The sequence below is a fragment of the Haliaeetus leucocephalus genome, unplaced genomic scaffold, assembly GCF_000737465.1.
Source record: "Haliaeetus leucocephalus isolate CR32 unplaced genomic scaffold, Haliaeetus_leucocephalus-4.0 Scaffold536, whole genome shotgun sequence".
In the NCBI taxonomy this organism is placed as follows: domain Eukaryota; kingdom Metazoa; phylum Chordata; class Aves; order Accipitriformes; family Accipitridae; genus Haliaeetus; species Haliaeetus leucocephalus.
Window position 1 is genome coordinate 6842575 of NW_010972972.1, and position 16659 is coordinate 6859233.

Below are 16659 nucleotides of genomic sequence, written 5' to 3' on the forward strand. Positions count from 1 at the left end.
ATGTGTATATAAAACATAGTATTGGACTTGATGATCTTAAGGGTCTTTTCCAACCTAAATGATTCGATGATTCTATATATTTATAGTAGTTAGGGTAACAGAAAAGGGGTTTTCTCTGGCAGTGGTTGTTGCAGCGCCGTTTAGGAACATCCCATGCCCGTTGTGCAATGGGAACAGCAGACGTGGCCACCCTCATCCATTTGCCAGTAGAGGGTCCCAGAAACAAAGACGTGCTGGAGACAGTTGTTGAGATCACTTTTATGCCTTTGAAAGCAAACCCAACCTATAATTCATGCACCTAAATTTCCCCCAGTTCAAACTTGAAGCATGCATGTGATTTTTTTGAATACCCGCCCACATCCTCTTTCAGATTATTTCAGTTCTGTAGGAAGTAACCAAACTTCCCCAGTGCACGTGTCCTGAAGCTGCAGCAGAGCAGATCTGTTCTGCACTCCCTTGTTACTGATAGCAGTGATGCCCATCATGATCTGAGACCTAGGTTTCTTTATGAACATATGAAAGTCTTCTGCAAGTATGGCCACAGTTCCTCTACCACATTTATGAGAAGTTTGGAGTCTCTGGGAACGCCTGCACATGAAGACAGTAGAATTTCTCATGAAAGGCCTTGCTGGGAAAGGCAAGGATATTGATCAGGCAGAATATTTTTGTCATTATTTTGATGTGGGGCACCAAAGGAATTGTCACACAAGTATTAAATGGTGCTAACACGGCCAGCAGTGATCTCAGCCACCTCTGCAGGACAGCTGGGAAGTCTGGCGGTTGGTCTTACTTTGAGGACATTTTGGATGCTTGAAAACTTGTAAAAATGCCTGATGGGAGTCCTGCATTGACCACAGGCTCTCCCTCTTTTCCCTCAGTGGTCTGTTACTCTTATACAACACTTTGTGAATATAAAAATGTTCTGAAAAAACTGGGAGTCCCCTGGGCCAGAAATGGTTTTGCTTTACTGAAATCCAGATCTCTGAGCTGTTTCCGACATCTAACAGAAATTAGTGTTGCTAATACTGAATATAATGGTGGTGATTCTGGTTTCATGATAAATGTAAGATACATTAACCTGTGTCACCCAGCAAGTTAGAATTAAAGAAAAAAATAGGTTTGGGAAAGATTTTAGGCTTTTAATCCAATTTTATGCTCCATGTTGTTCTGGATAAATGACCATAGTCCATTCTGATCATTGGTTGATCTCTTGGTGGCAAATCTGTTCATTTAGCCACTTTAGTCTCACATTGATTATTTTGGTCCAAAAGAGGACCAGAACCAAAAGGTGGGGGGAAAAAAAAATGCCCATAAAACATGGCAGGTCAAATGCAAGCTATGGTTGACTGGAACTTCATTTCAGAAAAAAACACAAATATCATCTGGAGGGATTATGGGGGTGCAGATAGCCCCTGCCTCTCCGTGAACATCTCCTTTTGCTCTCTCGCTCTGCAGCCGCCCACCGTGCCCCGCTGAGCTGCTTTAGGGAAGTGAATGTTCGAGGCGACCGGTGTGGGAACTGTGGCTGGAACGGGACATACTACACTAAATGCCTGGAAGAGTAAGTGCTGGTTACTGGTGGTTACTGGTGTCCCACTCCTGCCAGTAGCCAGGCAGGACTGGGACACCACTCTTGTGCGTTGTTATACAAGGCATACAAACAGAGCACTGCTTCTAAGGGGTTTTCAGCTTGGATTTTTTTTGTTGGGATTAAGCACAAGAGAGGCAAAAGCAAAAACAGTGTTGGGAAAAGGAGTGCGGCTTTTTTGTACCACCTGGAGGCTCTGCTAGGCTTTTCTGGTTGGTTTTCATAGGTGAAGGCATGATGTACAAGCATTGCTGAGAGCCTACCTGTATAACAGTCAAAGTAAGGGAAAAAAGCACATAGCAATAGGAGGAATTTCAGGCAGCGTTTCTTTGGGTTGGGTTCTTCTTGCACTTTGAACCCAGAAAGTTAAGTGAGGACGGTCTTCTTTTTACAGGAACTTACAGATTTTTCTTCTTTGCTTGTCCAGAACAGCCTTAAATCTTATCTCCCAGCATGAATGGAAGTTCAGCACATGATACTTTCCAGCTTTCCCACAGTAAGGGGTCATCCCATCACCAGGCGAGGGCTGAGTTTTCCTGTTCAGTTTGATAACGGGTTCTCTAACCCTTTTTCTCCTTTAGCATGAATTCTTTTCATGTTGCTGTCATGCGCAGCAGTCACCAGTCAGCACGTCTTAAAAAACATGCCTAGATGAGACATTGTCATAGAGTGCTGTCCCTTAACCTTTGAACTCATCACTCCCCGAGCCCTCCTCTGTGCTCCTGTCCTGAGAGCAGGACCTGCTGAGAATGACCCACATCTGAGTGTGGATACGGACAATCATTGAAAAGGAAGGAGATTGTTTACTGGGACCATCCCTACGCATATTAACATTCACTCAAAAATATGCAGTTGCTGGTACCTAACCTTCATGCTTGCACTTTGGCAGTTCACCAAGGAGGGGGACATTGCTGTCATTAGAGGAGATACTAGGTTGCAAATTCACAACTTGAGTTTATTTCCTATTTTCCTACTGAGCACTACACAGGCAGCACCTGAGCTTCACTGTTGCCATCTCTGGGCACAGAGAGAGTTTCTGAATAACTACACTCAATTCTTCCTGGCATAAACAGCAGTATTTCTCATACGGTATATAAAATGGGCAAAACACATGAAAAGTGAGGGTCAAATAGTCAAATGGAAGTAGCTCTGCAGCTTCTGGAGAGATACACCAAGGGGCTGTGCCTATGTGCCCAAGGCACTGATACCAACGGGCATAAAAAGAGTCCGTGTCAATACTAGTTAAATGTCTTAACCTCAGAAAAGGGGTGGTTGGATGCAAACTGCCTAAAAGGATTGGTCCTGGACAGTGGGAACCTCTGACCATGCCCAGGGTTGTTACCAGTGTCCCAGCACCACCGATCACCACATCTTCAGATGTCTCCATAGACCTTGCAGCAGGCTGTTTGTCTACCCCAGGAATGTCCTGTGTGGAAGAGTGCAATGCGCTAACATTAAAAGAGTACCAGTCAGGCAAGACAGTGAGACCGTGGTTCAGACTACCATGAACGATCAGCTCTGCTGGGGACTCGAGTTTCACCTGGCTCCAGACACTCCTGACGAGGGATCCGTGAAAGACGGCACATCGTGCGGTAGAAACAAGGTACTCTTAGTGAGCTAGGAGGAGATATGAATAGTACAGGACAGAGATTAAATGGAAGGATTTTGTTCCTAAAGGACATGTTCTTGGTCTCTGACACAAACCCCATAGTGCCTTCTGTTAAAGCCTCCTTTAGCAGCTGAAAAATAGCAACATATTGTATTGGTTTTTTTTGGGGGGGGGTGTTTACCTCAGACTGAGCGGCTAACACAATAGCTGGTATTTTTTTCTATTAGAAGGGAAAAGAAATAGATTGTACTCTTCTTTTGAAGCTACTAATCAAAGTCAACGTTTATTTGTTGTACATACAAAAGAATTTGAAGTGTTTTTCCAAGAATAGGACTCACTTCTTCCCTTTGACCCACACAGAAGACCAAACTCCTGCCAAGCTGATGACACACTAAAGGATGAGTTTCCTGCTATTACATGGCAGGGAAAATATTTCTAAGAAAAACAGGGGTGCTGAGTTCCACCAAAAGGGAAGGAGCTGCTCAGTGTTGGCTTTGGTAGAGTTCTCCTTTCAGGAGACATGGGTTTCACATCACCAAATGCAAACATTAATTCCAAAAATAACTAATTTGCAAGGCAAAAAGTTGAAAATATATCTTCTTCATTCTCCTTCTGCACAGAGGAGATGTGTTTGTGTCTCCTAGAGCTAGGAAAATGCTCCAAGTTATTCACTGCACAAACAAAACATCTTCTGGAGTTCCAAGGTCTTGTTCACATCATGGACTGGACAGGACAAGACCAGAGTTCCTGAACCGTAAAGTGCCAGGAGCTGGAGAGCATGCTGGGGAAATAGTGTTGCATTTATGTACAGAGATCAGGATGGTTGTGCAGGGTCAGTCCAAGAGTCCATCCAGCCCAGAATCCTCCACCAGTTGTGGGCAGGTACCTAGGGAAGGGTATGAGCGGAGCAGGCACATACGGTACTTCCTACTAATACTGGCACTACCTTCAATTATTTTCAGCTCTTAAGTACTCAATTCCTGAGGTAGAAGTGGGGTTTGTGCATTTTGTAACCCTCAAGGGTTTGTTCAGTCTCCTCTTTGGTTTGCCTTGAACCCAGAACTTGAGATCTTCATTTTATGCTCCCCTAGTGCTTGCTTGGAGAAAGAAAATTAAATGAAGCTTTTCATGACTGAAAAGACTTGGCCTGCTATTTCTCACTACTTTTATACCTACTCACCAGTCAGTGCCCTTTCCTAGTATCTGTCATTTTATCATTTCACTAATACAAATCTGCCTCTTTCTGCAGATATGTATGAACAGGACATGTGTCAACGCGGCTTTTCTCAACAGTGATTGTAGGGAGAAAAAATGCAATGGCAGAGGGGTAAGTAGAAAACATCTAAGTATCCTTTGAACAGTAGAGTATATCAAGTATAAATTTGTCTCTCAAAAGCAGCATTAGAAGGCCAGAATCATTCCTGGTTCAGCAGCACAGAGATTATTTTTGTTTTCACCCATGACTCTCCTCCCAGATTCTGCTCTGGCCCTCCACAGCTCTTCATAGCAGTTTTGTTGGTTACTTTACCATTCTTCTTATTTGTTCCCTCAAATATTTCGAAAACCAACTTCCTCATCATAACACTTCATCCTTCATCGCACCTGCCAGTGCTACTGAATTTAAATGAGGTGGAGCTGGAGAGATCTTCTAAAAAATGCATGCTCAGTTCTGTAACTTCGCTTTCTTTACAAATACTACAGAAATGGCAGATTTTGTACAATATTGAATGGACTTATAAAACCTACATTCCAGACATTAATACTGGCAGAATTATTTCACATGTGGACTTTTTTTATGACATCACTTCCAAGGTACCTGCCCCTTTCCAGACAGATATTATTGTAGATGAGCAGAAGATCTGTCTGGGTGTTAGTGTGGATGCTAAGGGAGAATATTAGGAAGATTTGCCATCATCTGTCTTTTATCTGTAGTATTGCCAAGGACCAGTAAGAAGTTACTGGCAGTCTGTCAACCTGTAATTGGAAGGGTCTGAGGTCTGGTTTTCTTCTGCTCTGTCACCAGCTGCAGGTGGCCAAGTCCTTCAGAAGTTATGTTCTTGGCAACACTGGTCTCAAAGTAGTTGGAATAACCATGTCATTGTACTGTGTTCAGAGAGAAAGGTTATAACCCAAAAAATGCACGCTTTTTTCTTGGGAAGCCATTCTCCAAACTAAATAGACATCCTTGAAAATTAATAATTACTGCTCTATGTGGTTTGGGCTGCATAAATGAGTGAAGAAAGCTAGCCTCAACCCTGTGTCCCCAGAAGAGAGAAAATGTTACTCAAAGCGGACCCGCTATATTTGGGTGGGAAACTGTCACTACCTACATGGGCGTGCAAATTTGAGATGCAGGGAGCGGAGCTATGGGTCCATACTACCAAGCAGTAACACAAACCTAGACTAACAACATATAATAGGAAATCAGCCGACGAGCCTCTGAAGAGCATCAACTCGGTGCGTGCCACTGACACGGGCTGACCGCAGACCCACATTGCGGCATGACCCAAAATCAGGGCAGTAGTCCCAGGGGAGCTCTTCCCTCTGCTCCTGGTCGACAGTGAGGATACTCAGGCTGCTTGGCAGCCCTCGCTGCGCCCCATGAGAGGTTCAGCTGTTAGGGACCGTGAGTGAGAACCGAGGAACGCAGGAGCTGAGTAATCCAGCCTGGACGGGACAAATAAATGAATAAATGTGCAACCAAGGGACTTATGGTCCTATCTTGCAGGAAAACCCATAATTTTTGAATCACATGAAGGTGACAAATTCATTTTGGACATATTTGTGAAATATGTAGTCACAACAGAAACAGTCAAAGGATTCAAAAGGGCAGGGTAGCTCTGCAATTAATAAAGACTGCAAAAAGGCTTTCCAACTTTCAGATTAAAAATGGCTTGAGAAATGCAAAAAGCACTCCTACTAAGTTGGAAAAGGCAAATGTAACCATCTCTCGCCTTCTGTATGCTGTCATCTCTTCCCTGCGGTGTTTGTCGCACCTCTTCCAACAGGACCATCACCTCAGCGATGGATGGGGAACTCCCACTGCCCTCCCTGCACAAACATAGCAGACATCTAACGATCGGTACAAGCCACACAGCCCACGACAGCCTGTGACCAGGGGCACCAGTCTATCTATCACCTTTGCACAAAACAGGCTGAACATTTCCACAATGGCAGCTAAAGCAGAGTAACAAATTTCTCTTAGGACACGCATTCCATCCAGCCTGTCTCTGCAGTGCCTGCCAATAAACTGTGCTAGCAGCCTATTACCCAGGGAAACACAGGGCCACCTTATGATTTCTTTATTTTTCATGCCATAAAGTAAGTGTTTTCTTTTAGGTGTGCAACAATAAGAAAAACTGTCACTGTGATTTTGGATGGGCCCCTCCGGACTGCAAGCTGGAAGGCTTTGGAGGCAGTGTTGACAGCGGACCACCTCCTCCTTCGCACAGTAAGTGCCGTGGGGTGGGACCTCTCTGCACATCGCACTGCCTGGCTTAGCTTTACTTTTTCTTCAACGAGTTCAGCAGTTCTCCATCTATACTTTCAGATCACTTTAGACTGTGTTCAGGCGTCTCTTTGTCCCTTGCTATTTAGCCATGTCAGGTGGTTTTTTTTCTGACCTCACCTTCTTTTTTTATCATGCTAGTTGTGCTTGCCTTGCCTGACTCTCTCAGACCATTCTCAGGGCACCCACACAATCTGCAGATCAATTCCACTAAGCACAGGGGCCAAGCAGCCAGCACACATTCATTAAGATGGTTTATGAGGGGTGTCATTCTGAGCATTCAAAACCCTCTTAGGAGAATCTTGCTCTCCTCTTAACAGAGATCTCCAGCAGAGCTCCAACCCAGAGAGGACAGGACATAAATAAATATGATGCCGGCAAGTACCTCTGAGAGGTATACTTTTGCCTTCCTATACATTCGGTGTTCTAACTTGCTGATTAAGAAATACCACACAGTCACTCAGCAGTACTCCACAAACCCATCAGCACCCGACAGCTGACAGCCTTCAAGCTCTTCCCCAACCCTCTTTGCTCATTAGTTCTGCTACTGACAAAGAGCTAATAGATCTTTCTGCTCTTTATTTGACCAGGCAAATGGCAAGTCGCTCAGGCAGTAAAGGGCCCACAGCACCGCAGAAATATAACTCTTTTGAGCAGATTAACTGTTTATATGTCAAATCAGCTGCTCTTCAAATATCAAGCCACTCTAGTATTTCACCTGCCTGTGAGGAGGGGAAGGTACCCAAGTGGTAATGTTCTGCTCCTCTCAATTCACAGAGAAAGGCCGATGCCAAGTTTTAGGCTTCTCCTAGGGTCTCCTTAACAGTTGCTTATGTGTGCTGGAAGAAGCCAACCCTTTTACACTTTCCCTACGAAAAATCTCTCATACCTACTTATCCATACACTACCTACACATTGGAGCCTCAGCCATTAGCTGAAGTAGGTGTTCAGCTCACATTACTCATCCTTCAGTGCTATACTTGGGTACTTCTTCATCTGCATGCCCTTATCAGGGAACCCCATTGGAAGCCTTCCTGCTCATTCATTATGTCCTCAAACTCCTTACCATGCCAGCCCAAAGACTCCCGTTTCCAGGCCTATATAGCATTACTTTAGCCTCTACACGGTATACCTCAAGGCTTTTTATTGTTTCTCAGAAAGCTAAGAACGCTGGTAGCTCCCAAGTAGCAGTGGTGGAGGTGCCTTGGAGACCCAGCCCGAGAGCAGAAGGAAGGCAGCATGCAAGTGAGCATCTGCTCGTTTGGGGTTGAGTGTGTGCACTAATGAATATCCGAACATACGTGACAAACTGCTTGTTTCCACTAGCGTTCTGTTGTGCCAGAAACGCCTGGTGTGCACAGAGCATAATGTTCTTTCTCTCTCTTCCATTCCAAGTGTTGAGAGTTGCAAGGATTATGGGAAAAGCTGCCGGAATGCTCCTTTTACTCTTCTCGATTTTGGCCTTTCTGCTGCACAAGAGGGTTGCCATTGCTCAGTGGATCCAAAGGTAGGTAAAGCTCCACTAATCTTTGCATCACTTGGCAAAACTCAAGCACATTTAACAATTTCTAACCAAGGTTCTCAGCACCCCTTTCCATGAAGGGCCTTCCTGTGAGTTCACGGTGCAATGCCGGCCACCTCTCGCAAACCAAGATCGTCTTGCTTCAAAGACAACCTGCAGGTCTGATCAACGGCCAGAGCTTTGTCACAACTGCCTCTTCTCCAGAAATGGCAGCTAGAGCTTAATAGTTTTTAATCCTTTCTGGCACTTTTTAAAAGTCTTCCATAGAAATTTTGAAACTAAAATTTTTATCTAACTTCAGGATAATTTTTCATAAAATTTGGCTTTTTCTAAATCACTCTTCCTTTTTTCTCCTTTGGAATGCTAATCCTTTTTTTTTTTACTTTTTCCTTTGATTTTCACTTTTTTCATTCACTGAAAAATGTGAACAAAAGTTGAAAAAAGAAAGTTTAAATGGTGTGCAGAGGATAAACACTCTCTTATCCTCTTACTGCTTTCCACATATTTCCCAGGTCAAATGGGTTTATAAGCTTAACTGAAAGAATATGGGAATGTGACTGCAGGGGGGGGGGAAGAATGTTCAAAATCCCAAACCAGAAAATGAACGATGACATTCCCCTCAATGATCTCTGCACATCCACATGCTTCAGACTTGCTGGGCTAATTTATTCTGCCAAGAAGTAGGAAAAAATGCACGGAGGTTTGTTCTGCTCTTTGCAGCAAGACTGTCTAGTACCCAGCTACGTCATGTACTACCAATTTAAGTATCTCTACCCTATGCTACAGTCTTCAGAGCAGATATAATAAATGCTTTCCCCTTACCACAGTGATCGGTGGTATCTCTGGAACTCAGGTAAGAGACAAGACTTAACTCGCTTCATAGTTTTATTTTCTTGTCATTTTACATATCCATGTCAGAGGAGACAGTTTCAAAAAGACACCCAATATTTCTCATAAGGTGCTTGTCCATAAACTAGAGCATCTTATTTCGCATGAAATCACTGTCCAAAGTTCATGTTCACTGAGCACTTTGTTATAGGTGGCGACTTAGAAGACAGGAAAAAAGTTGTAGTACCACTCCTCCTCCTCCAAAAGAAGTAAGTATATTCTCCCATCTCTAATATAAAAATTACATTCTCGAAGGGGTTTGGAAAACTTTAACATCTCAGTATTTTCCAAACATCTTTTTCATTTCTCTGTAATTCATGCTCCCCCAGTTATTTCAGTGCAAGTCAAAAGCTGCCAGTGAGGACATACCCAAAGAGTGTGTGCAGCATACCTGCAGAAAATTGTTTTGGTTTATGTCAAAAGACAGTTTAGGGTAAAAATACCGAGTTCCTATAAATAGAAGTGCATTCAGATTGACTGCTTCAAGAGCTGGCATTAGCATGATGACACAGCTGAAGAAAGCACAAACAAAACACTAGTCAGAAAAAAGAATTTTGTCTACATTGGGACAAATATGAGATCTCGCCCAAAATTGGCAGTATGAGGTGGCAGACATCATAGTGTCCTTGCAGGGAGCCGCCAGGCAGGAGGGTCAAGCTCAAGCCTCTGCTCTCATCCTGGCCACGGGGCTTTTCTGAGGTGTCTGCCGCTGTTCAGCAAGGCTGCTCTATCCTCCAGGAATCTGGCTAATCTAAACTATGTCAAAGCTGATGCAGTTTCATCAGATCAACTTTTCCAAAGAAAAGCTCCCTGGGGAAAAAAAAAAAAAAAAATCCTGCCTCTTGCAGTTAGTAAAGCAGAAGAAAACGGGTAAGGAACCAGAAAACAGAAAGCATAGTAAGAAAGAAGAGCACCTAAGGTCTCACCTCACACCACATGCACAGGCATCACCCATCCATGAGGCCCAGGGAAGAGCCCTGGGGTCAGAAACTCATGGTCTTTAGGGAAAAACTGGAAGACATGAGTTCTATAATTTGAGGAGGTGACTGAGGGGATATTGGATAATAACCCCCCAATACAGTCAAGGCAACCATAAATTCAGACCCTGTTTTTTAGGTTTATTGCAAGCAGAACAAAAAAATGATGAGACTAAACTGCAACACAAGAGATTTTGGCTAAGAAGTGAAAAAATGCTGTGCTGCTTTTTATATAGCACTGAGGAGGTCCACCACAGCTCATAGAACATGTGAGCCTAAAGAGATAGATGGGGAAAGTTACTTTTTTCTGTCAATAGTTAATTCAAGTATGGCAGTCATTGTCACAAGATGCTGATGAAATCAAGCACTGAACATAATGCAAAGAAGATTAATCACATGGAGAGATAACAAGATTAATCAAAATTTTAACAGAGTATTAGCATAACCCACAAAATAAGTAAGAGGAGAGCAGAAGAGGTAGTCTAGGAAAGGTATGTCAAGTCTGCCACCTTTGTTGTTAATACATCATGTGTGGTCTCTAAACACCACAGGAGTCTAGAAATGACAGATTTGATAAAATGCATGTAAATTAATTCCATTGAAGCAATGCAGTTTAAGAATTTTACTACAATTTTTCAAACATTATAAATGAAAAAAGCCACTGAAGACTGAAAACATACATTAAGAAACTGAGGAAGCGCTGAGACACCAGGGCAGAGGTTGGAAACTCCAGCCCAGGGAAAAGGAGCAAAGAAAGGAGGTGCCTTGGTTACATTTGCAGGCAATATGCCTAGAAATGTAATATATTGTGACAACTAAAGGAGTTATAAACGGAACATGAACTGGCCCAGATCAAGACCCATCCAAAGCAGCATCTCCTCTCCAGCGTGCAGTAGCAGACTGGGGAAAGCACCATCACCAGGACACGGTGAGCTGATCCTGGTCTCCTAAAGTTCTGCTGATGGCCAGCTTGCATCCAGGCCACTGTATTTAAAGGTCCTGTTGGACTCACCCTCCACAAATGCATCTAATCCCTCTGAACCTACTTATCCTACTGCCTCCCCAGGATTCTGCGACTCTGAATTTCACCAGAAAAGCGTCTTCACCCTCTGGAAAATGGATTCCTTCCAAACAGTTCTGCTGTTCCAGTATACATTCCTTAAAATTGTAAACACTGGACTCTGCCACCAGCATGCTAACAAAATAACCTCCATTTAAGTAGAATATGCTGTACTAACCTTAGCATTTTATTTTTCAGGAGAACCTAGCAGAGGAAGAGGAAAGTCCTTCTAAGGATTAAGCCAGAGCAGTGCCTCTTTGCAGGACACAAGACCTCAGAGGGCTGAAAAAAACCTAGGCATGGCTCTGAGAGCAGCCTCACGCATCGCTGGCTCTGCGGGAACCACAGGAAGCCCTGCTTCCCAAATCTGTTACATTAGTTTTGGTGGCATTCAGCTTTAAATAGGAATGTTACCTTCACTGAAATAAAACAGGTTTTCTTCCTATTTCTGTTTACAACAAATATCTTGCTTTCTAGGAGGAAGCTGGACTCTGCTCCTGCAAGGGTTTCCATCTCCACTTCCTAGGCACTTTATGTCTGCTGCTGCAGCAGTCCGGGTCATCACTTTACGGGCCTTGCAAACTCTGTAGGCAGGCACACGGCAGGCTGTATCTTGACATTCTGAATTTTTTAGGCTGAGTGTTTTGATCTGTGAGTCCAGAGCAACTGACTACAACACACAACCCTAAGAATGCAGACCTTGCCTGTGGCCAGAGCAAGCTCAATGCTACAAGCCAGTGTCTACCTGAAAGGACGCATGGATTGTGGGATGAGTGGTTTAGAGTTCTTAGGATTCCTCAGCCTCCTTTTTTAGACTGGCTGATGGAAAGTCCACCTCCCAGTTCCCCACTGTCTGCTTGGTAGATCAAAGAGGAGACACATCGTTTCTTTGGCTTCTCAGATATAAAATAAAATTTAAAAAAATTGCATTTCTGTTTGAAATACTCATCCCTGAACATACTGAGCCATGCCGTTGCCTTGTATGGGTCTGGATTTCAGAGTCACAGCAGAGGACAGGGCTGGATGGGCTCTGTGGCCATAGGAATGTCCACAAGGTCTGCTGCTTTCAAAAACTGAGTGAGAACAAAGAAAGGGAAAAAATATTATATCAGTGTGTTTGCCACAAATGATCTGAGACCAATTCTTGGTAGCCATTCCTGTTCTAAATATCAGCTGATCTTCCCCCAAAGAGCACAGCAGATCCTTGTGGCTCAAAACAGCTAACTCCAAGACACGGTTTTGAAGAAATGGCCTTCCCACCTCTTCCTGAAGATAAGCAACGACTACAAGGGAAATACAATAGTCCCAAAATTACATTTTGCTTGCAGGGAGGTCCTGAAAACACCACTGTCCACCACCTTCTCCCTCATTTTCATCAACATGTCACAGTGACTGGCACTGTCTTGGCCAGAGTGAAACACTCTGGCTTGGTCCAAAAGGTAGGCTCTTCAGGGCAATGAGCCTGCAAGAAAGGCAGGTCTACCAAACTGTACAAGAATTCATCTACATCACTTTGAAGTTTACTACAAATGTACAAGGGGTGATCACTCTTGGCGTGTGTCATGGTTTCAGCCCAGCCGGTAACAAAGCACCAGACAGCCACTCGCTCACTCCCCCCTCCCCAGCCATGGTGGGATGAGGACAAAATACAAAGAAAGGCTCGTGGGTCGAGACAAGGACTGGGAGGGATCACTCACCACTTCTAGTCATGGGCAAAAGACAGGCTCAACTTGGGGAAGAAACAAAATCAATTTACTTTACTACAAATCAAATCAAAACAAAGATATTAGGAAGTAAAACCAAACCTGAGCCTCTGAGGGTGGCTCAGCTACAGAAATAGCAACTGGAAATACTCTTTTTATCCTTGTGAGTAGCTACTGTGCAACATTCAGACCACAGACTGCTCAGATATCCAGTAGGCAAGTACCATTTCGTTTCACTTAAAGAGTATACCAGTTCTCACAGTGACAATTTCCATTCCTAGCTCCTTCATGGTTTCCTTTCCCAGTGTACATGTCTCCAAGGCTGCCCAAGACCAGACACAGTGCAAAGCCAGCTGGCAGAGAGAAGCAACTAAGGTTGTAGGTACTCTCGGTCTCCTTCACTTTGCCAGGCTTTCTGCATGCACAGAACCTGGAAAAAAAAAACAACAACAAAAAACCACCCTACATCAAACAAATGGGTTTTTGTATTTTTGTAATATATATATGGCAAAGCCACACACCAAGGCATAACAAAACAGCTTAGCCTGTTCCTGTTATTCCAATTCTGTAACAAATGTTACCAATTTTATTCTTTCCTCTTCAAAATTTTGAGATTAAAATATTTCTTTTCCAGAGAGATTTTGAAAAAGCCTTAAAATCTTTATTTTGTTACAACTTAAATGGTCATTTCAGTTGTTATCTTCATTCAGACCTTGGTACTTCAGAAACACCCTGCACTGTGTGTAGTACTGGAGGGCTTTTACTCCTTTCCCCCCCACCTACCCACTTAGTACACTCAAAAGATAAAGAGAAGATAAAATAAAAGGCAAGAATGTGCAGAGAAAACTGTTTTCAGGCTCTCTGCTTTCCCCACATGGACTCCACAATGTTCAGTCACTCCCCGCACTGTTCTGCCTCATGCTCCTTCTCCTCAGACAGTGGCCACCAGGAGATAATTTCCAAACACTTATTACCACCCCTAAACCAGACGCTGGAGTTCAGGAGAGACACAACCTGTTCCTTTATGGATTATAAGCAATGTAGGGCAGTACGAGAGCAAGGTTGCCCCACGGCTCACAGCTGAATGTCTGGCTCCCAGCCCTTCCTTGGCTATTTCTCCTTCTCTCTGTTCTCACACCTTGCTGGAGGAGCACCTTGAGCTGACTTGGCCACTTGTCTGCCTCAGGCTAAGCTCGCGTCCTGCAATCAATGCACACAGATGAGAAAAGAGGTAACAGGAGGTGACAAAAGGCTGACATAGCTCTGAGCTCACAGAGTGCCACACCGCTGTATTCTCATATGCAGCTGGTACTGTCATGGCTTTACTTAGGAGCAGCTGAGGGAACTGGGGTTGTTTAACCTGGAGAAGTGGAGGCTGAGGAGAGACCTTATGACTCTCTACAACTGCCTGAAAGGATGCTATAGTGACATGGGGGTCGGTCTCTTCTCCCAAGTAACAAGTGATAGGACAAGAGGAAACAGCCTCAAGTTGCACCAGGGGAGGTTCCCGGCTCACTCCAACATCCCTCACAGGCTTCTAACAATCAAAAGTATTAAAACAATCATACTGTTTGCATTAAAAAAACCCATCCTGCAGTCAGTTTGTTTCAGATTCTTCACAAGACATTTACTCGACACTTTTCTTTTTGAATCATAGTATGTAGAAAGAATTGCTAAGACAAGGGTTTTAGTAAATTTCAGAATGTTGAGCTATTTTACAAAAAATAACGTGAGTGAAATACCTCTCCCTCTGTACATGAGAATTCTTGCCATCCTTTCTCTGAACAGTTCTAATACCAACATATCCTGAAGTGACAAAGTGGAGAATGTCAGGAAAGTAACCACAGGTGAGAAGTGCTTCTCACATCAACCAGCTCCAGTTACTGCTTCCAGAGCAGCACACAGCCTCGTGGCTGAAGGAAGGGGTCTGGCTTTCCACCCTGGTTTTCACAGCACTTCTGCCTCTGTACCTGCTTTTGCCCTTGCTTCTTTCTCGCTCACTTCTGTACTGAGAGCCCTGAATTAGCCCCGAGCACAGAGCTCAGACAGCACAGCCTAAGTCTGAACCCATCATGTCACCCAGAATGTCCTACCCCCTCTCCAAGCACTGCAGGAGCCCAGGAAACTACACTACGAAACCACCCGAAGCACCTCTATTCCTGACAACTTCTGCAGGACTGCACGCTGAAAAGTGAGAGAAAAATAAACAATACAGAATATCAAATAACATAGGAGATACTGCACAGACTAAAAGATTCACGTTCAGATGTATTTCTGTAAAAACAAGTCATTTTCCTGATTACTCCAGAGCCACCTCAGAAGCTGTAGGCTGCCACCTTGCAGTGTTACAGAAAACACACACAGCTTGCCTCGCAACACTGTGCGTGCCAGCTAAAATCCAGCCAGAAGACAGAAAAAGCACAACAATCCGTAATAAACTCCCAATTATCGCCACTGATCCTGAAGCGTCACTGTTACTGGCAGTGAACCACAGCCACAAGCGAGTTAGCTGCACCGATCCCTCAGCACCTGCTCTGAGCCTACGCTCGAGAGAAACGGAGAGGAACGTAGAGCGATCGCCTTCTGCAAATGTGGGCTCAGACCTGCAACCTCGGTTTGAGCAGCATCCTCTTGGCAGGGGGAACTGGAGTCAATGCGATGATACGCAGCACTTGTCAGGAAAACAATAAAGTACCTGAGAATGATACGCATTTAGCTGTTAAAAATAAAACAGCAAAACCTACATAAGGAAGCATTAGCTGGGAACCATCATGTAACCACGTTATACAGAGGCACCGGCATAAAGGGCAGAAGTTAGGCTGGCTTTTACAGAGACTGGGGAAACCTCTGAATTTATCACCACAACTGCGCGCGGGTATTTCTATTTGAGAAGACGCACAGCCCTGCGCTGCATCACCACCCCCATTACGCTTACAAACCTGCACGTGAGCCTGCACCGCCACCTACACCCCAGCGTTCCGAGCGTCAAAATCAATTATTATCATCAAATCCGATTAAAGACGACGCCTCAACGTGACCCAACCTTCCACACACGCCTCCCCAGGTGGAACACTGCGAGCCCCGCTCCCCACGGGAATGACGCTGCTCCACACACCCCGCTGCCTTTTTCCCCTCAGGGCGGCGGCCGCATCCCGCCCTTTCCCTCACAGCCGCCGGCGCCACCGGTTTTAACCGGCCGCGACCGCTTATCAGCCATTTTCCGCCCCCTCCGCCTCCACCCGACGACGCTCGCAACGTCACCGCTGTGCGCCGCCGCGTGACGTCAGAGGCGCGCCGGGCGGGCGTTGCCATGGAGGCGATGGGCGCTAGGGAGGAAGAGGAGGAAGAAGAAGAAGAAGAAGAGTGGCTGCTGCAGTCCCTGCGCCTGTGAGGGAGCCCCAGCCCCGGTCCCGGTCCCGGCCCGGGTCCCCCGGCCCCGCCAACCTCCCCTCCGTCCTTCTCCCCGCAGGTACGAGGACCTGCACGCCTTCGAGCTCCAGGCGCCCACCCGCCTTATCGAATGGGCCCGGGGGAACCGTGAGTGAGGGGGGGGGTGGCTGAGGGGAGGAGAGGGGACCGAGGGGATGGGACGGGCTGGGGGGTGCTGGGGTAGGGAAAATGGCCGCGGGGCCGTGGAGGAGCGAGGAGGGAGGCCGTGGGGTCGGGCCCCACAGGGGAGGCCGAGGCGCAGGGCCAGGACGCCAGAAGTGGGGCTGAGTGGCTGGGGCTGGACCGGGGTTCAGCTCTGGGTCCAGGGTTGAGGATGGTTTGTACCATAATTCAGGGGTCTAGGCTTGGGGGGGG

The 16659-nt window shown here is 45.3% G+C and overlaps 2 protein-coding genes across 2 annotated transcripts in view; both read left to right on the top strand.

The window, feature by feature from the left end:
• LOC104837555 (disintegrin and metalloproteinase domain-containing protein 9-like) overlaps positions 1 to 16136 on the top strand; it is a 30668-nt gene extending 14532 nt beyond the window's left edge. The window contains exons 15-20 of the mRNA XM_010576761.1: positions 1456 to 1561; positions 3008 to 3191; positions 4447 to 4524; positions 6537 to 6648; positions 11159 to 11259; positions 15993 to 16136. Coding sequence (XP_010575063.1) covers positions 1456 to 1561; positions 3008 to 3191; positions 4447 to 4524; positions 6537 to 6648; positions 11159 to 11259; positions 15993 to 16136 — 725 coding nt within the window. The remainder of the gene's footprint in view (positions 1 to 1455; positions 1562 to 3007; positions 3192 to 4446; positions 4525 to 6536; positions 6649 to 11158; positions 11260 to 15992) is intronic.
• Positions 16137 to 16165: 29 nt separating this feature from the next.
• WDR73 (WD repeat domain 73) overlaps positions 16166 to 16659 on the top strand; it is a 5728-nt gene continuing 5234 nt past the window's right edge. The window contains exons 1-2 of the mRNA XM_010576762.1: positions 16166 to 16242; positions 16325 to 16392. Of these exons, the coding sequence (XP_010575064.1) occupies positions 16166 to 16242; positions 16325 to 16392 (145 nt within the window). The remainder of the gene's footprint in view (positions 16243 to 16324; positions 16393 to 16659) is intronic.